Source organism: Diprion similis, chromosome 4, assembly GCF_021155765.1.
Source record: "Diprion similis isolate iyDipSimi1 chromosome 4, iyDipSimi1.1, whole genome shotgun sequence".
Classification (NCBI taxonomy): domain Eukaryota; kingdom Metazoa; phylum Arthropoda; class Insecta; order Hymenoptera; family Diprionidae; genus Diprion; species Diprion similis.
The window spans coordinates 14,886,707-14,907,472 of record NC_060108.1 but is presented as its reverse complement, the minus strand read 5'-3'; the positions used below and the strand labels follow the sequence as shown (position 1 = coordinate 14,907,472).

Here is a 20,766-nt window from a genome sequence, read left to right as displayed (position 1 = left end):
CTCTGACGGGTGGCGAGAGTCGTAGAATCGAAGATCCTAGAGCCCTAGAATAGAAGATATACAATCAAAGATCCTATAGAATCTGCCACCGATAATTCAACAGATCAACTGACATCGCGAAGGCGTTTTAGCCATCAAAATTTGCGCATTCACATCGTCCAGTAAAAATGTCTAGTTTCGTTGAATTGTTACAAGTGCAGGGAATTCCAAACTGGATCATTCATCATCCTGAAGTTTTCCTAGCATCTTCCATTGTGTCAAATAGCGATTGTTGGTATCCATGAACCAATTTTATTTCTAAGAATGTAAATGGGTTCACAACGATACCATATATCGAGGTGACTCTCGATAGGAATCATCACGAAGCTCGTATATATTACATTTTTTCGCGGTGATCTCCACAGCGATATAAAGTTAAAAAATAATTTTTCTCAGTGCGTTTCGCGGGAATATAAAATGGATTTAGTGATTCCGTTTGTGTTAAAATTATGAAAAATCCGATTCATTTTTCATACGCATAGGATTTATTCCAGATATTCGAGACTGAGATGATTTTCACAACGCAGGATGGAATAAGACGAAGCGATGCGAATAAACTTCAGCGTTTTCGCTTGTTCAGTTGAAGCCGGATCGCGTGCGACGAGTGTCGACTGAAGATTTCTAAAGACGGCTGGCTAAATGGGTTTTCTGAAGTTTGGAGAGGATTAAAGGCGGGAGCTTTGGTACGTAAATTTCTTACTGTTACTGATCCATGGCTGTCTGTCATAAGCAATCTGACTTCAGTTAACGTCGCGTGTCAAAGAAATTGTTTAACAAGTTACCGACATCCATTAGAGTAGCTGGAACACGATAGTGAACGCAGCCTTACCGACCAAATTTCGGTCGTCTTCTTCGTTACCATAGTGTTATCGAATAACATTCATTACCTTTCGAATTCTGTTCCCTTGAAGCCCGCAACAACCGCTGTCAGAAGCCGGCTGTACAGGGCGATCATTGCTCCAGCCTTTGGCTCCAGCAATCTCCAGTCAGTTACTAATTAGTGGCAGCGAATAGACGTCGATGGTCGTAATCGCAGTAATAACTTCATAATTTCTTATTCCAAATTGAGAAACGAGCGTACGACTGTATATCAATATCAATAGCGCGATGATGCTTCATAAGGTTCCTCTAAAATTGTGTCGTTTATGTGGGAAGGAAACGCGTCAAGGTACAGATGTATTCAAAGATAAGGTTAAGGGTGCCGTCTTGATATCAATAATCAACAAGTACTTGTCGAAAGAGGTAATTACGCATATTCTAAGACAAAGTGACATAACAAAGACGAATTGAAATTATGAGAGATCCGCACAAATTCTACGTTAATTCACTTTCGTTGCAGGTGATAAATATTTTGGCGTCAGATACATTTTCCAAATTTGTCTGCATCGATTGTGAACAGAAGATATACGTGTTTGATGAATTCTGTTTGATGGTAGCGAATGTTCAAAAACAGCTCACAGCACCTGCTTTAGAAATCGATTTTGCAGAGGTCGTGTTTTCTCTTGATTCTTACTCTATTTAATCATTTTCATTGTCGTACAATCGCAGTTGACTCAACTTGTTAGTGAATTAATTATTTTCATTTTTACAGGACATGCTGTGTCACTTAAAAGAAAATGATGTTTTATCTAAAACAACTGTATCATACACAGAAAAGCGGAAATCCGTTTGTGATATTTGCTCAAAAAGTTTCAGGTGCCAGGCACACCTTAATAGGCATAAACGTATTCACACAGGAGCTCGACCCTTCATTTGTAATGTTCGTATATCTTTGAATAGAAATTTGGGTATTTGAAAATAATTGCGTAATGGCGATTAATATAATTCTACTGCTTAGTTTGAGAATTCAAAACAATTTTGTTACGAAGCAAACATCTAACTTTGCTATGGTGAAATAATTATAGATATCATGATGATGCTCAAAGTTTGAGGAGTTGATGTTTTTACTTTTCTTTCACTTTCAGATTTGCAACATGTCTTTTAATCAGCAAGAAATTTTAACAAAGCACAGAGAAACACACGATAGCAAGAAGCAGTTTCAATGTGCAAATTGTCATCAGTCCTTTCGATATAAAGTATCGCTCCAGTCTCATCTAGTTACATTTCATACCGATACAGACTCTTCGTCATCTTCCATGTTGAGCAATAGAGGTTTCTCTGTTCTTAATGCACCTTCGACATGTCCCGAATGTGGAAAAATATTTGCAACAAAGTATAAGCTTCAACGTCACTGTAGATCTCACTCGGGAGACAGACCTTATACATGTTCATATTGCAATCGGACATTTTCACAGACTGGTAACCTTAAGAAGCATCAAATTAAGTGCCATAACAGTAATTGCATTGTATCGGAAACTTCAAATTCTCACCAGCACCTAAGCGGTGAGGGAAATTGCGAAATTTCTAATGTCCCCTTAAATAACTTTCAATCTATCTATATCACAGAAAGTGAAATTCAAAAAACAATCAACGAAACAATTAATTCTACTGATCAAGGTGCTTCGTATCTCAGCAAATCCTTCGCGAGTCCTATATACATAGATGAGGAAATTGAAACGATGCTAGATCAAGATTTAGAACAGTTGGACAGTTCAAAGTATCAATCCTCAGAACAAGAGAAAGTTTCTCTCTGTTTAAAACAGCCTGAGACTCCTGAGTTGTTGCATAGCTTATTATATGATGAATAGATTGGTTTGAATAGATGAGTTGTTAGGCTGTAATATTACTCTAGTCTAAAATTTGCACTTATTTCACGTGAGAATTCAATAAGCAAATTTTTTTTTAGATCGCCATGAAATAATTTTATTTCCATGATTACATGCTTTTGATCTCACTGGTGTAATTATATTACGAGTCGTTAATACGCAAGAGAATGTCGCTAAGATATCTTAATTTTATGACTAAAATAAAACGTAAAATCAACCGACTAAAAAATTACTTGATGGTCAATGGACATCCTAATTTTGTTCCTATAAAGAAAAAATTGTAAACAATTCATATAACAAACATGTAATATTCAATAATATATAGAAATACATTCAAGAGTTGACCGTATTCTTTGCAGTTTGTTTTTATTTTACTTTTCGTTTCATGCTGCAGGCGAGGAGGCGCTTGTTATTAATAAATTTTTATTCCTAAGTAAGTCAACATCGATATCAACTTAACAGTAATTCAGTGCATATTTTAATTTGCAATTAACACGAAGTCTTAATCAGAGATTTTTATTTGGTATGAGAAGCACAAAAACGAAAAAAAGTCAATGAATGGCACGTTCTAACTTAACTTCCTTTATATCGCGCGAGATCGTTATTATCGTGATCGTGATCGTCATTGAAACAATTTAATTTTAAAATCACAAAAAAAAAAAAAAAAAAACAAGTGCAGTGACCTTGCACAAACGTTCCATCATTTTGGTTCTATCACATTTGTTTGTATGTATTTATGTATGTACGTATGTATAATTGTATTAAGTAAGTATTAGCTGTTTGTTTGTTTTACTTTCAAAACGTTCAAGAGACTAAAATATAATACTCAGATCATAATAAAAATAATTCAGCCTGGTATTAAAAATATGGTGATAATTGGTTTACGTTTTGTTTAGTTGCTTTTTTTTAAATAATACAATTAGGAAATCTTACAAACTATGCACATATCCAATATATACCATATATACACATATATACATATATATGTATATATATATACATACATATATGTGTGTGTATATGTATATATATTAAATAAACGCGTATTAGACTAACATATGTTTTTTTACAATTGCTTATCGGAGCATATAAACAATATTTTTAGCGAGTGAAACCTAAGGCACAGCCCTCCATGTTCGAATCGTGCAGAATCTAGGATTGCATTGCGATGCCATGATGACTTAGGGCTGAATTTATTAATCAATTGATTGTAATAAAAATATGAAAATTTCAAACTTATTGACAAGTCTCAAGCCTTAAAATCCTACAGAGCAGAGAAATAGTTACTGAACAATTATGCAGATAATGAAATTACTTTTTGTTTGTATACTATATGTATATATATATATATATTTAGGTATATATTTCATTTTCGATTGATTGTTCAAAACTTGATTACTTTGATAACTATCATCAGATTTTTTGGCTTATCCTAAAACTCATTAATTTCGATGACGATCAATGTAAAATATTTAGCTGTCCAGTATTAGTAGCATAGACCATTCCTTGTCCAGGTTCTGGTGCCCACCTTATACAATTCAAGCTCATATAGCCTGTTGTTTCTCTGTTGCTACGCGTCAGCTCTCTTAGGAGCACCATACTTTTTCTATTATCTTTAATATCAGGATCGGCTCTAAGGCGTTCTTCTCTCCAAACTGGATCATTTTGCACAACATCATCAGAGTTGTTCTGTCTCAAGATACTCAAATAGTTGTTTATACTGTCTATCATTCCACCTGGCCGTCGGTAAGCATCAATTGGTATGTAATGATTGGCATAGTATCCCCTCTCCGAATTTCCGGACGAATCTTTCGAGTCATTGTCCGGTTCTTTATCGACTAGCTTGAATATTAGAGCCATTGGTAGAGGACGAGCAGGTGCTAAAATACGGCGAGATGCTAAACCTACGAGCAAGTGCTGTCCAGTTGGTGAAATTGAGACAGATACGGCCGTTTGCTCAATTTTCGTTGTATAAATTCTCTCCCCTAAAGTTTCCCATTGAAGACTATACACGCCTGAAATATTATAATATGTTGTATCAGAATTGTTTGAAAAATTTTATTTTCAAATTTGTGATTTTGAAAACTTGTGCCTACAGTACCAGTTGAGAAGTAAAGTATCCTAAATAAAGTAACATTCGTTGATGTATTACCTAGCATTGTTGTCACACTGAGACGATCTGATGGCAGCAGAGTGGCAAGTAATTTTCCATCAGAAGATATATCGACGCTAGCATCATTATGAATCTTACATTCTTTAACGACTACATTTTTGTCAGCTGTGAATTTCAGATATTGATTATTGAAAAGAGTTAAAAAGAGAGAATTTTAGATTACTTTACAGTGAGATTTTGTTACTTACGATCTGTAATATCAGGAATATCACCATCAGAAAAATCCCAAGCCTGTACTCGGTGGCTCTGTACTTCTAAGCCATTGAATGTTGCCATAAACGGGCTGACTGGTACATGATCTGGTAAAACATATATATTTTTACCTACTTTTAACAGATGCTATTAAATTAGATTGTTAAGTAACTCTAATTAATTTCTATCTTAATATTTTCATGCATATCTTCATATTTCATCTTTGAATAAACTTACCCCTTAAATCTAAATCATCGCTATCGTCGTTCACTGGGTCTGGTCCAGTCCCCCCATGTCCTCCACTTCCACCTGCGGCACCACCTCGTCCACCTCCTGCTCCTCCACTGTCAGCACCTACACCACTTGCTCTCCCAGGTCCTCTTGGTCCCCCAGGTCTTCCTGGTCCTGGAGCTCCTCCTCCACCACCAATTCCACCTCCGGTACTTCCACCTCCCCCGCCACCTCTTCCTCCTCCGCCTCCGCCTCCTCCTGCTCCTCCTCCTCCTCCCCCTCCCCCTCTTCCTCCTCCTCCTCCTCCACCTCCTTCTCCTCCTTCTCCTCTTCCTTCTCCTCCTCCTGCTCCGCCACCACCACTACTGTTGCTAGATTGATAACCATATGGCACTCGGGGATGCAAGAAACGAGATCCTCTCCAAGTCGCTTGTGCTATGAACCACCGTCGAAACTGTGACAATAAAGTCTATGTTAGATCTCTGCATTACCCTAATCTACATTCACTTAGATTCCAAACGTGAATATAAATAGAACACTGGATTCCACGATGAAACAGGAATACTTTTTAAAAAAATAAGAAAAAACTTGGAACATGAGTAGAAATCTTTCAAACGCATATCTGCATGATTTATATCTTGCCAGAGGTTTCTCTGAAAATTATTTTCTTTTCAAGAAGTTATGATATATTATTACATACCAATGTGGCAAAAGGTGACTCGAAACTCGAGGGACAGAGTATATAACAGGGATGGCCAACCAGTAGATCGTGGCTATTAGGCTAGTCGATGGCGACAAGGCAGAGAATAATACATGATTCTGTCAAAAAGTATTTCATTTAATACTGCGGTAATGATTTGAGATTGGTATCTCGGGTCTGATCAAGTTGGCCATCCCTGACGCATAAGCATGATCTTTCAGGAAGAAATAAATTCAAAATTACTCATTACTAAAAGTCAAAGCTAATACACTTCGTGTAATTTACCATTTGCCCAAATTTTTTTAGGCAATAACTCGATAATGAAAGTTATGGTTTCACGGGAAAGATTTTTTACCTGATTCCTACTGTTTCCTGGTTGGGATGAGCTAGGACCTGGTTGATCGTTGAAGTCGTTCGGATGGCTGGTACTTCCTCTTTCCCTGCTATTCAAGTAGCTATTTATTAAATACGGTGGAGGAGTGTGCGGAGGAGTAGGTGGTGTGTTTTGTCTCATAGAACGACTGTAATGCGCTACGGAAAAATCGCTGATTGGAACGTTGTTCACTTGAACAACAGGAACATTGAACTCTTGTCTGCTGACTTCTCCATCTCTATTGTGAACAGAATTCCCGAAATTAGCGTCATTGGGTTCGGATACAAGACGCTCCCGGCGAAGTGGCGAATTTCTGGTAGGTCCTTGTCGAGGAGACGATGCAGCCCCTCGTATATTCGGATGAGACATTAGGGATCTTCCAAGATTGAGCAGGCTCATTGTACGCCTACTACAACGATACAGTAGTGGTCTTCTACTGCTTCGCTCAGAATCTCTAACCCGCTCCAACCTATCTGTTATATTTGGGTTTGTTCTTGGATTTTGCACTGGTTCCTGCTCATCTATATTATTGGTACTAGAATTGTTGTTGTTACTGTGTTGAGAAGGTTGAACTGGAGCTGTTCCGTGCAAATGTTGGTCATCATTATCACCGTCATCGATTGTTCCACTATGAATTCTTTCTACGATACTCTGCACTTCAGCGGATAAAGCATTCTCAGCTGATATGTTACTTGTGTTATTATTATTATTCATACTTCCTTGGCTTCTAGAGTTGCTGCTTTGATTCTCGCTCACATCATTCGAGGTGGTAGACGTGCTTTGATTACTATTTGGATTTTGGGATTCCCCTGCGTTATCGCTACGCGACGAAATCGCATCTCTAAGAGATATATTAAACAACCTTTTGAATCCTTCTGCCATATTATGGTAATTTCGATTTGTGTAACTTGAAAGAATATCATCTGTATAATTTTGCAGAAAGCTCAAAGTTCGACGCCGTTCTGTGGTGGTTCCACTAGTACTGGCTGTAGGAGTACTCTCTTGATTATTCTCCGTTTGAAGGCTGTTGTCTGCACTGTTGTTTGTTCTGGACTCACCAGTAGTTCTATTTTGATTCGCAGCTGACAAATCAGAGCTAAATGGGCCATACTGACTTGACTCAAGTTCGCGCCTGGTTGAAACTAATTGCACTAACAGAAGATCGGTTAACTCTAATGCCAAATGTAGTAGCACGTACATTTCTGTAACAGAGTAAAAGTATATTGATTGGAAGTGTAAATAGATGAATCATTTCGATAATATGAAAGTATGTATTATAGTGAAATTTACTCACTATAGATTTGCTCGCAAAGTACATTGCTGTGCGATCCATTCCATGAACGATTTTCTTCAAAAAATTGCGTAAGACTTTCAACCATCAAACTAAGTACTTGTCTGAAAATACGAACACTTTTGTTAGAGTATGAAAAAATTTTACCCAAATTTATAGTATTATATCAGAAGTTTGTGAAATAGTAGAATACAGTTTAACCCCATTTATATAAAGTCTCACATGTATCACGTAGTCGTGCTGCATGCACACACATATTCTTGGCAGCTCCTAATGTCCACCACAATTACTATTCGCGAGAATTAGTTTGCATAAATATGTAAGTCCTCTAATTTTTGTCCATGGGTAAAGAAGCTTGTTCGTAATTACTTTATGTAAATGTAGTTCGATTGTATTGACTTTCTTATACAGTAACGTTACCTGGCGCGAAGTCTAGTAATTTCTCGGATTTGTTCCATTTCTTGATTGCCGTTATTGTTATCTCTAACAGTTTCTGGCTGGCTATCGCTATCCGATCCTCGGTTGAGAGCATTACTATTTCTGGCTAAAGCACGCTGTTGTTGAACAAGAGATTCTAATCTGACGATCATTGCTTGCAAGGATTCGGTTGTTGTTTGTTCTCTATTTCTATGTATAGAACGGAAGCATCTTCTTATGCGTCTTAGGTGGATACGTTCTTCACGACGGGAAAAACTATTTGGAATATGAGGTCTGGACTCATTTCTTTTTATGCCTTGGAGTCCCAAATTTAATATCCTTGGCCTTCTGCAAAATACACGAGAACAGAACTTCAATTCAATACAATACACAGATTGTGATTATAAGCTTCAATAAATAATTGAGAAAACTCATGCAAACCTCAAATACATTCTTCGACCACATCTCCAAACTCTTTCATAAGTGAATTGCCTTCCAGAAGGATTCGAGCTGCTTGGCGCGAACTCAGGCGAAGTTCCTGGATTAGATGTTACAGATTGGCTTGAAGTGCTCGGCACAGCTATGTTGTTATTAGTATGAACAAGGTTGGATATACTTGGTAGAGGGGCAGTAGAATCGATGATGTTAGATGCACTGGGTAGGTGTGACGAAGATGTGACGGCTGAAAATGGTGGCAAGTTTAAGCTACTTGCTATGTTGGAAACAAGGCTTGAGATGCTGGGAAGCTGAGTGGAACCACTTTCCGTAGCTAAATTGGAATATGTATGATCATTGGTAGCGTTTATGGCATTTAAAGACTGTGAGTCAAGGTTTAAAGACTCATTCGTGGACTGAGAGTTTTGGGAATATAGATATCCGAATATATCTGAGAAGCTTTGAGGATGTAGGTTCAAAAGTCTCAAGTCTGACTCGCTTGGCAATAAGTTAGACAAGCTAATTCGCGTTGCCTCACTGTCATCTGACTTTTCATCTTTCATGGTAGATGTTGCCAAGTTTGATCCCCCTCTTGATGTTGATGGTTGACTTTGGTCTACTGTTAAACTTGTTGTATCTTTGTCAGTCTCACTTTTCTCTCTCTTGTAATTTTCAAGGATCGCTTTCTTAAAATTCTTTGCTGTTTCACTCTGCAAGTCGCTAGTGGATGCTGCAGGATTTTGTGTTGATGTTGACGGAGTAGCTGATCTATTTCCACTGGTACTTGGCTGCGATTGGTCATCACTATTTTGCATAGCAACTCTGACAGTAACGTGAAGTGAACATATTTTTCGCTGCAGATCTTCCCACATCCTGCGCACCTGCTGAAGCTGAACAATTTCCAGTCTTGCTCTGAAATTAGAAAGTAATTCTGTTAATGTTCTTAAATGAGACAAGATTCATGTCATTCCCAAAATTTTAATCAATTAATTACCTGCACAGTCGTTGCATGTTATCTATATGCCGGCTTAGCAATTGTATTCCTTGCCGAACACCGAGAACATCAGTTTGCCCCGGACTTTGTCTGCGAGGACAAACTCGCCAGCCTCTCCAGCCCTCTTCTTCTCTACTACCATCTACAGCCCTGTCATCAGCATTGGTTGAATTCCTGGCACTGGAGGTCAAGCGCCGGTTATAAAAAGCACGTTCCAAATCAAGCCTTCTTTGCAATTTAGAGACTGCCGTCTCTTGTTCAGTGGGATTTGCAATGTTTGCCCTTGAATCTTCTTGCGGAATATCATTGTCTGCGGAAGAAACTTCAATTGTGCATTCTGGCACCCCTATAGGTAAGTGTATTGCTTGTTCCTCCAACACTTGGGAATCTTGATTTGTTTGTTGACTCGCTTCTGCCACCCCACTTTGGTTCATTTCTAATCTTCTTGTAAGGTTTTCTCGCAAACTGCGAAAGGGAAACAATGGCGGCTGCTCGTAGCGGGTCGAGTTGATTGAAACTGGCGAGAGTTGGTCTCTACTATTCCTAACACTTCGAGTTCCACTTTCTTCTGAGGAAGGAAAATCATTAATTCTTTGCTCTAAATTTTCACTCAATGTCCTCATCCTTGTGCCCGGTCTCAACGGAAGTTCATTTGTGGAAGTGGATGGCCTGTTGGGATCTAACAAATTATCGTTTTCTGAAACACGCTCCAAATTTATCCACCGGCTGGTCCATCGCCTTGCATTTGCATTAGAATTAGTATTTGTATTTGTATTTGTATTTGAGTTCTCAGCTGGTTCTTCATGGTTTGAATCAGAGTTACTATTTTCCTCGAGAAGCCAATAACCGTTTTCTGATTGTTCACGCACATTATCGTCAGGTAAACTTTCCTCCAGTGGATTTCTTTCGATCTCTGCCTGATCAGTGTTCAAGTTTCTTTGGAAAGAATCTAATACTCTGAGTAGGTCTTGTGAAATCTCCTGTGTGCTTCTTATTATTCTCATATTATTTCTGACATTGAACTCATTCAAATCGTTAACTGAATCACTTGATTGTTCATTTCTATTTGTATCAACTGCTTGTTCGCTTCGATTCAAGTGTGTCTGACCTGGACTACTTGGATTTGAGCTGCGCTGATCTTGAGTCAAAAGCCTAGGTATGCTAGGTTGGAAAGCAGATCGAGATGAAACAGTGAAGTTTGAAGCAGCTGGAGAACTTGTCGCTGAATGTGCTTCATCGCTTGATTGAGAACTATCTCCTATGATATCAGAAACAAAGAATGACAAAATGGAGTTTGTGAAATTTTCTATGATAAGATACATGATAAGAGTTTTCGGAACATTTTACTGCAGGATGTGAGTCCTGCTCATAGAACTCTTATGGTATTTTGTTTTAATAAAAACACTACCTACTTTTTGATGCTGAAAATAAATTTTTTTTATATAAAAGGAGCCACTGATCTTCATTACTATTTGCTTACAGTAGAAACATTCTTTATAAACGCTATTTTTAATCCTCAATCAGATGATACTTTATTCCTGATAATATAATTCTCTTATTTCTAATCTTCAAAATACGAATGCCCTGCTACTAATAGTTGAACGTTGCATGAATATCTGCAAACTATTGAGAGCTTCTTCAAACACTATTACACCTACGTGTATTTCATGGCAAACAGAAAGTTTTAGAAATTGTACAATGTCACCCATATCTATCTTATCTTCAACTCACCATGTATCTCCATCCACGTACGCGTGTTTGTATTGTATTGAGGATACCAGAGGTAACGTCCTTCATGACGTCGGCGCAGTCGGGGTGGTTCCCCATCATTTCCTGTAGCATCAGTACCCAGTCTTCGTCTGTTGGGTCGCACTGGTCCTTGAGCTGTACTCGCTTCTGCAGTTAAATTCTGTCTGTCCAAGCTTTCATGAGGTGGATTATTGTCTACTCCAGCCTGAGTTCCTTCCGGAGTGCTTCTCATATCAGAAACCGGAATGGAACTTGGAGCTGAATAGCTGCTGGCTTCAGGCAACAAGTCAGATGAAAATATTTCGCTACCCTGTTGGCCTCCTGACGACGAACCTTCGATAGTAGGCAGTAAATCACTGTTGTATGGCCCTGCGTTGTGCCTATGAGCAAATAATTCTGACTCATTCAAAGTTATTTCATTGGGATTAGAAACGATATTACGATTTCTTTGGTGTTGTCTGTACATCGGAAATTCATCCCTTAGGCGTTCAATCCTGGAACTGGTGTTCGTAAATTGGATCTCCATATAATTAAGAGCTTCAATTTCAATATTTAGAACATTCCTCAACCTCTGAAGTATCGGATTCCGATTATTCGAATTTGCAAAAAGCTTTGCTGCATGTGCCTGAAGTCTTTCACGCAGCTGCTGAAGCCTCGCTAAACAGGAGTTATTATTTTCAGCTGTAACATTTAATCCCACTCTCAAATTTTGAAGGGACTGTTGTATGCTGTTCTCTTCTGTTCTTTCTCGTTCCGAACGCTCCATAAGTAGACGTCTGTACCTCTGGAGTCTCTCCAAGCTGCTGTTGTTGGCTTGGGCACTATAATTCAATTCATTTCTCAATCTCCGTATAGATGTTTCTGTGGCTGGCTCGTTTCTACCAGATTCTTGCATTCCTTCCGATGAACGACCCCTTGATGTTTCTGGCATGTCCATCGGATCTGTGCCTCGATCAATCTGAAATAATGTCAACTAGCACTCGTCAATGTTTTCTATTATATCCTATATATTACGCATATTCATTTTTCTAGTAGAATTATATTAAATGAAGTTTCAATACTACAGCATGGAGAAAAAATTAATCTAAATTACAGTAATGTACAGTTCAACGAAATTGAACTAAGATAAACATACCGTGTCAGGATTTCTAGAGATGTCGAGGTACCTTCGGGCAAGAGTTTCATACTGATCAACGATATTCTTGTAGCATAAATTTATTCGTCGTTCTGTATCTTGGGTATTCACACGTTCGAGTCTCTCATTGATTTCTTCCCACAGATTATCTATGCGTTGATCCAAACTTTCGGATCTACGAATTAAATTGTTGTGACGCTGTTCTACACTTGCTAAATTTGGGTAGGTATTTTCACGGCCCAAGGTAGACATCAACTCCTCATCATTGCTATTTTCGCTTGATCTTTCACCAGCTTGTTGATTACTTTCAGCATTCCTGTCGGTATTCCCCAATAGAACGTTCATAGCATTTCGTCTCGAATCCGAATCGAAATTTAGATAATTATTTCTTCGAACTTCAATCGTGACATTTCCTAGTTGTGGCGGAGGTGATTGACGTCCACGTGGCTGTGAGGGACCAGCACCGCCGTCGTTAGGCGGACTACTGGGCTGTGAAGAGGCCAGTCTCTCGCAAACTGTGTGAAGAAAGTATTGGCTGCGTAGTAAAATAATTGCTTCATCTGTAAGATTTCTACGCAGACGAAAATCTCTTTCTTCATCATTTAGGCGTAATCTGTGAATTTGTTCATCGCCAAAGCGATGCCTGTCTGCTTCTAGCTCTCTTCGCATTCTTACGTACTCATCAAAGTATCGATAACTGTTTCTGGTTGGTGTAGCTGTGTTGGTGTTGGTGTTATTGTTGCTGCTGCTGCTACTGCTACTTCTATTTGTATTTGGATTTTCTTCAGGTACAGCATTCCTACGATATTGCATCCTGAAGTCATTAGTTCGAGAATTACGTTCGCCAATATTATCCCTCCATCTTCCACCATAAAACACTCCTTGATTCCATAAATGGTAGGGTGGCGAACCATCCATATTTTGAGATCTCTCTCTCGATGGTCTGAAATCAAAGAGAAAAGATATGATAAATCATTTTCAGCCACCTTTGATTGTCTAGTATCAACAGTAGCTCATCTTTATTTATCCATGTAACGATGCAAAGCCTGTTTCATACCTTAGAAGATTGGATCTAGAGTGCTGTACATTGTCCGCTGGGGAACGATCCCACTGTGACTGTAATTGAGGGTCATTTGCGATACCAGTTATCAATTTTCTTCCCAAATTATCAAACGCGACGTATCTGAAATGCAATGTTGTTCACTGTTATTATTGTTAATTTATTTAACATAATGAAACCCCTGCAAAACTTGCGTTGTTGTATTACGTATCTTTCATTTAATACTTGAGTTTTCAAGGGCCACGACAATCATTGTTTCATGAGTAACAATATATAAAAAATATAATCATGAGCCAGGAAGTGAAAACCATCTTTCGAATTGGACTCGTCCTATGGAACAAAAAACTGGAATAGTAGGAACACTGATAGAAGAGTGGTCGTACCTGACTTTCTCTTTGTAATTCCTAGTTGTAGCTACAGCGAATGGTTCTGATTGACTCCAATCCCAGAAATGGACTTCATTGTAAGTTGCTATAACAAGTAATCTTTCCGATGGATGAAAAGCGAGTGACGCGATAACAGTTTCGCTGTCAGCATTCCATACTTCGCTACCTCCCTGAATAGCAAAAGGACAATAAAAAGTACGTTTAAAAATTCAGGACCAATTTAGGTAGCTCAAGTTTCAAAAATACTCACACTGAGGTCCCAGACACGGACTTGACCACCCAGACAGCCAGACGCTAGAATCTCGTTCGAAGAAGGATGAAAAGCAATGCACCATGGTGTACGAGGGTGACCAGCTAATGTTCGAATATTTTTTCCTGAAGTTAGATCTGTTATGTAGACGTTGTGATTTCCATGTGTAGATGCAACTTTGGAGCTGAGAAACATTTGAAAGTCATATTTTCATTAGTAAGGTAGTACGGTAGTAACAGAAAAAATTCTCTGGTTTCCATTACTATTTGAATTTCAAAAGACTGAATTTTATGAAGAGATTTAGATTAGGCTCAAGCTGCGACGCCTCATCAACTTAATTTTTTTTCTTCATTTTATGTAGAGCCTTAATTAATAATAAACTAGACCGACCTCAGGAGATGTGGTTCTAGGAAATTGCTAAGTTAGACGTAGATTTTTCCAAACATTTATAACTCATTATCCATTTCTCAAAAGAAGTGATTACAAAACGTTGTTGCAACAGAAATAAGGCCAATGAAAAGAGTAATTATAAAATCATTAAGTAAGAGTTGTTCAATCCAAGGATTCGATTGTTGCTAATTGTCTAATAAAAAGGGGCTGCTTACCCATCAGGACTAAAGACCATTAGAAATGTGGCTCTTGGTACACCAGGAACATCACATTTCTGTAAAAGAAAGAAACAGAATATAAAGTATGGCTGGAATAGAAAAATAAATTTAATAAAATACGGAAAGGAAGAAAAATTATATACCAGCTCTTTGTGATCCTTAAGTACGAGGTTGGTTTCTGCGTTAGGTTCCAATTCTCGCGTACTTGTCTTGTGAGTTGTGCGAAGGCCGAACTCTCGCAGCATAAGGTTTCTGAGTACATTTTGGGATTGGCTGCAATGAACCAGATCAGGTTTTTTTTTGATCTTCCCCATTTATCTGGTTCTCTATTGGACAAAAAACAAAGCTCTCCATCACTGCTCTTATAAATTATTTTGTGTTTATTAACACGCATATGAATGTTTCCAGCAGATTCATCAGTATGTTTCGGTCAAATAATAATAATTAATGCTTGACAGTCTGGGCATAAAATAGTAATTATGAATGGTGAGTGCACGCGTGTATGTAAACATGCTTCGACCGTTTCATCAGATGGCGTTTGAATTGTCGTGAAACTCTGCTCACTGTCTACAAGTATCAACGGACAAGAAAATTAGAAAGCAAATTGTCAATTCAAATTCAAAGTTTTTACGCATATAAACGAAAATGTAAATATATAGAAAAGCTGTGATGATTGAAGGGAAAGAACTTTGAGAGGAGAGGGGGTAATAAATGTAAAAAATCAGAGATATCAATTTGTTTAGAAATTGTAAGCAGTATTCGAACTACGAGGTACCCTGCATTTGGAGGAAGTTTTCTTGTTACATTGCATGAAAGTGAAACGAGGAAGAAACGGAAGATCATTGACGAGAATAAAAGCCATTCAATCTAATTCTAGAATTCGAGAATAAAATGTTATTGTATTTTTGACGGATCGATGAACGAAGACGATAATAAATAATCGAATTGTCATAGGTCACATACCCAGTTGGGATTGTATGATAAAAGATCTGGTTGCGTAAAACGTGAATAACATACCTAAATTTCGATTTGTATTTTATTAGCACGGTCTCTGCTGTAGTGGGAGGGGTGAAAAGGTCGAGAAATAGGATTTCAGCAGGAGACAATTTGTAAATTATACCCGGGCGTAATTCCACGCACATCTTTTTGTTCTTCTGGTTTCCCGTTTCGATTCACATTGCCGAAGTTTGATTTATTTATTATTTGTAGATAATTTTCGCAGCTATTGCGTGCACCGTACTACGACTGATTTAACGTTTTGCGGTGAGGCGAGGCGGGGGGGATGGGGGAAAGTGATAAAAGACATTCGGACATTCGTCCGTCGATAGTGAGCGTATAGCACGTAAATAAATTTGACACCGCGGTGTACATACTGCATACATCACGGAGTAGAAACATACATAGACGCTGTGTCTCTTGTATCGTACGAAGTTTGTCATCCACCGGACAGACCGTTAATGCAGATGGTTTGGCGGAGATAGACGAATGATCTGCTGCGACGTCCCTTTTTTATATTATCACCTACGTGCGTGTGAAATTAGCAGAGAGACGGACGAGACGTCGCGGTGCGTGCGTATCGGAGGGGAAAAAACACGTAACATGTTTTCATTTACTACGAGGTATTATATGCACGGTTGAATATCGGGAAACGGGAAGGCGAGAAGAACCGCTTCTGATCGATCTATAGCTACTCTTTACCTGCTTCTTTGGGTCAAGGTGATTTCGTTCCTCGATTTTAACAGCCAGTTACATTGCATTACAATAAAGTTTAGTCCGAGTTAACGCATCGTATTAACAAACATTCCGCAAACTTTCTGCCCTGTGTTGTGTCTTCCGTTCCTTGCTCTCTGTGCGCTCAACTCCCGACTCTCGTACGTTTCCTCGCCTAGAATATCCACGTTTGGGCTTCGGGCAAACAGCCGGTCACTGTTTGGCAAGGCGAGATACTCGTTCTCTCTAACTGGTACCTCCGGCACCGCGCAGATGTCACCAAAACAGCTTCTCGGCAATCTTCCGGACCGATTAAAGCGGTGCCACGATCGCGTTTGACCGACTGGCGTTACCCCCGTTACAGTTTTTATAATAACTTGTCGACACAGATGTGAAATTCATGTTAATCCCAGCTCGGATTCTTCATGAAGAGTAGAACTACTGCAGATCGTCGAAATGGAAATTATTCTCTTCCAAATATCATCACTCCTTCGGAGCACAAACATGGCGACTCTTACTGCGTGGCGTGAACATTTTCTGCAATATTTAAACCATCGTCGACGATCATTAGGTCAGGAAAAGCCGATTTCTCAGCATCTCTGCGCTTGCTCAACAATATGGAAATAATCATTTCACGCTAATTCGCGTGTAAATAATCCCGTTGTATGGAAAATCGCATATTGTCGGCATGGCAGTGTCACAAGGGTAATTTATTTCATATTTCGATGAACATCTCTATTTTAAGTTGCGTTACCTCCAGAAAATACCAAAAAAAAAACCAAAAAAACAAACAGCAAAAAACGAATAGCATAAATCTGTTTCAGGTTATCGAAAAAATGGCTCCGTGATCTATTCTACCGACGGAGCTAACCTTCCCTTGCCTACTGTTAAACATTGTTATCTGGAGATTGCTGTTATTAACAATGTTTAAGGAACAACAAGAGGGCTTCGCATTATCGACGACAGATGTCAGGGTGAGTATTGAATTTCTCATCTCATTATCGCAGCTAGACTTCGTGATTTTAACCAACGAAGACACCTGTCACGTTGCTTTGTTCGTTATAAAATCGCAGTACTTCCATTGGCACTTGGCACATTCCGGCTTAGTGCAACGAAGCCCATGATAGGTTCATGCAAGCGACGAAGCTCGAGGCTTCGCGATTTCGTCTTCACCAAACCCCGCAAAGCTGAAATGTACTCCAGGTTGCATACTCCATCGGCGCATTGAGCACCGACCCGTTAAGCCCGTTCAATAACAGGATTCGAAGTATTTTTACTCGCTTGCATGTTTCAAGTGCTAAACTGTCGATTTATACGATTAAATGCAAAGCAAATAAGGTGCACAATCCAAGCAAAAATTCTTCAATTAGCGGAACCATTAGAGAATTATGGAATATTAATATGGGCGAGATAGGTAAACTTGACTGTTGTTGATGCGGGTTTTATTTCATTGCATCTCTCGTTGACCGGAGAATTATTTGACCAAGCGATATAGATACCTTGAATAAAATTGTAAATATATATGTTTTCTGCTGGTGCTGCGATTGGATGCTGCTGTGTTTACCTTCTATTTACATACTGCATTGTAAACTAGTCTGAGACCAGCGGGTTCGTACTACGGTTAAAGGGAAACGCAAACGATAGGCGTCTGGCTGGCGACGAGCCAACTTATCGACCTAAACCATAATACCGTGCTGAAATATGTGAATTTCTACGATTCTCATTGCCAGCGCGTACACTTGTATGTACCTACTTTCACCATTCTCTTCTCCACGGTCATGAAATCTTTGTATTGCAAATGTACACTGATTCCTTTCTCTCGAAACTTTTTCCTGTTCATACTTGACGTTGAAAAATTATTAGAGAACAAAAACCGGAAACTGACGGAACTGGCTATTTTTCTTTTCCGACGGTACATCGCGTATGTTTACTGTGAATACTATCAATTAACCCCGCGATTTTGAATTATGGAAATACTTCTCTACTCCGTCGCCTTAAATTTCAAAAATATCGCGAATCGGGGTTTATTTGATGTGTGCGCAATCGTCGTGAAAATCCTGACGAATTCATAATTTATACAATTTTCAGCGAATCTTCACGAAATTTGGAACGTCAGCTTTTCTCACCTATTTTATGTATTCCAAAAATTTTGTAGAAACGATTTGAATGGCTTGAGAATCATGATGAAAAAATATGCTTCGAACAGAATGTTCACAATCGTATAACTTATTATTTAATAGAGTAAAAACGCGAATCTCCTGAGCTTTTGTATATAACGAATGAGTGAGACGTGGTTTCCAAAAATAGCTTCGGTCAATTCGAATTTGCTCGTGCGTTTGTACGCGACGTGCGCCCAGCGCTGGATTTTCTGCACCGTAAGCGATATGCAGAGCATTTACGTGGAAGAGCTTAACCCGAATCTCATTTTCTGAAATTGGAAATCTTCTCGGCAGAAAACTTGTTCCGAATAACCGATAATTCCCCACGTAGATATGTGTGCGTATTTATGCGTGCTATAGCTACAACTACAACGAATACCTTATATGGATGTGAAATCGTGAAATGAAATATTTTTGCGGAAACTGAGAAAAGGCCGCGAAAAAACGGACGAGAAATCGTGCTGCATACCGAAAACCTCTTTGTAGACTTTTCTGTTAGTTTATTTATTCTTCCCTTAGACTTTTTTCTTATATTTTCTATTTCACGTCTGTCTGGCTCTCACGCAATTCGTCGGTAATAAAAATTCAGTCACGTGTCAGGAAAATCGTAGGTCTGATTGTCTTTTGTTATACGTAGACTTCCGGTGCGCTGCATCAGTCTCGGGAGTTTTCTCGACCTCGGGGAAATGTTTAGTCGGGAGGACATCGACAGGTTTTCTATGGTTGGGATTTCGGACTTGGATGCCTTCCAACGACTTGCAACCTTTACATATACATATACAATATACATATATAGAATATACATACGCGAAGCACAGAAGCACATGACGCCGTGTAAATACGACGACGCTCACTTCTTTACGTTCGCATCTTTGCTAGATCAAATCCAGGCGATAAAACGCTCGGAATAAATCATTCGGGACACCGAATGGCGAATAAATGTTCCGCTATGAGATTTTACGATCCTGTAACACGAAACTTGACGACAGAGATAAGATAGTCCTTCTCTCCACAGACACCTCAAATATACCTGCCATTCCAAATCCCCTCACAGTAAGAACGTGTCTACTCCGACCTTTTCCATTGATCGCACATCACTTTTCGTTGTAAAATTTAATTGAAAAAACCGATGTCCTTTTCTAAAAAAAATCAAGTGGAAACTTGCAGCGTCGGTTTTCCCAACAGGCATCTTTATTTCTCGGATAAGTTTTCCAGTTATAACGCTAATCTCCCCGAACTTTGATTTAGATCTTTCATTGTTCTACAAGAATCAGTGCTGCAGAGTGTTCGCGTCCCGAAGTGGTGCAGCCCTTTTAGTAAAACGGGGATCGCGAAGGGTGAGATCTGCAGCGAAGGGTAGTTGCGGCATTCAGCTTATATTGTAGGTATAACATGTGTGTGTAGACATGCATGCATGGAATATTTCGTATCGCACATCCCCGCGTGCAGCAGGCAGGTGGGTATGTACTAGTTAGGGCTAAAGCTCAACGGGAAACAAACCCGAGGGCCAACCAGCGAGAACCTCTTACTAATCCTTTGTGAGCCACCCTTCTTCACCCGGGCTTTGTTCTTTCGCCTAAGTACGCTGCATCTCGTCATCTTTTAACAACCTTGTGTTGATCAACACCGCTAGCAAAATGATTAATAAAATATTACCGGTATACGCCTGCGAAGTAGACGTTCGCTGCAAGATTGAATCTCCGTGTCCAGCACCATAATAAGAGTTTTTATCTTCGTGTTTATCAAGTCTATCCATATCGTAAAACTCCATTTGCTACGGTAGGTATCGTGATTTCACTTTTTTGCCAGTCTGCTAACCTTCCGAAATTTAAATTTGGGTAAAAAAATAACCCTTCATATATTCCTAAGCGTAGAAAAATTTGAAGGTATTGCTAAATCTAGTGTATAATATTAGATCGTTGAATTTCGATAGCGATCAGATATGATCAAATTTACAGAGAACGTGATACGGGAGATGTTTGCGTACGGATACTATTTCAAAACTCTCCACTTTTACACTCGTTCTATCGTCTCCAACGTGCGTATTACGCTGTTTCTCAAAGTAAAAAATATTTTTTCTTCTTACATACCGGTTCAAAAGTTCCGTTTAGGTATAAAAATACGTTTGTTCAAATTTCAGCTCTTAATAATAATATTAA

The 20,766-nt window shown here is 38.9% G+C and overlaps 3 protein-coding genes across 3 annotated transcripts in view; 2 read left to right on the top strand and 1 right to left on the bottom strand.

The window, feature by feature from the left end:
• The first annotated feature begins 1,042 nt into the window (after nucleotides 1–1,042).
• Nucleotides 1,043–3,277, top strand: LOC124405754 (PR domain zinc finger protein 5-like). Its single transcript, XM_046880923.1, has 4 exons — nucleotides 1,043–1,281; nucleotides 1,379–1,528; nucleotides 1,631–1,798; nucleotides 2,004–3,277. Exons 1-4 carry the CDS (start codon nucleotides 1,147–1,149, stop codon nucleotides 2,724–2,726), a joined length of 1,176 nt encoding a protein of 391 aa, XP_046736879.1. The 5' UTR covers nucleotides 1,043–1,146; the 3' UTR covers nucleotides 2,727–3,277.
• LOC124405757 lies at nucleotides 3,175–16,578 on the bottom strand. The gene is made up of 18 exons (XM_046880925.1): nucleotides 16,437–16,578; nucleotides 14,882–15,064; nucleotides 14,736–14,794; nucleotides 14,131–14,314; nucleotides 13,878–14,050; nucleotides 13,492–13,617; nucleotides 12,435–13,377; nucleotides 11,282–12,257; nucleotides 9,551–10,808; nucleotides 8,563–9,468; nucleotides 8,125–8,469; nucleotides 7,708–7,808; nucleotides 6,396–7,615; nucleotides 5,713–5,794; nucleotides 5,347–5,625; nucleotides 5,106–5,216; nucleotides 4,897–5,022; nucleotides 3,175–4,759 (listed from the first exon to the last, which is right to left on the bottom strand). The coding sequence occupies exons 2-18, from the start codon at nucleotides 15,050–15,052 to the stop codon at nucleotides 4,203–4,205; spliced, it is 7,617 nt and encodes a 2,538-aa protein (XP_046736881.1). The 5' UTR covers nucleotides 15,053–15,064; nucleotides 16,437–16,578; the 3' UTR covers nucleotides 3,175–4,202.
• A 781-nt stretch (nucleotides 16,579–17,359) lies between these two features.
• LOC124405541 overlaps nucleotides 17,360–20,766 on the top strand; it is a 176,443-nt gene continuing 173,036 nt past the window's right edge. The window contains exon 1 of the mRNA XM_046880529.1: nucleotides 17,360–17,422. The gene's annotated coding sequence lies outside the window, so the exon portion shown is untranslated. The remainder of the gene's footprint in view (nucleotides 17,423–20,766) is intronic.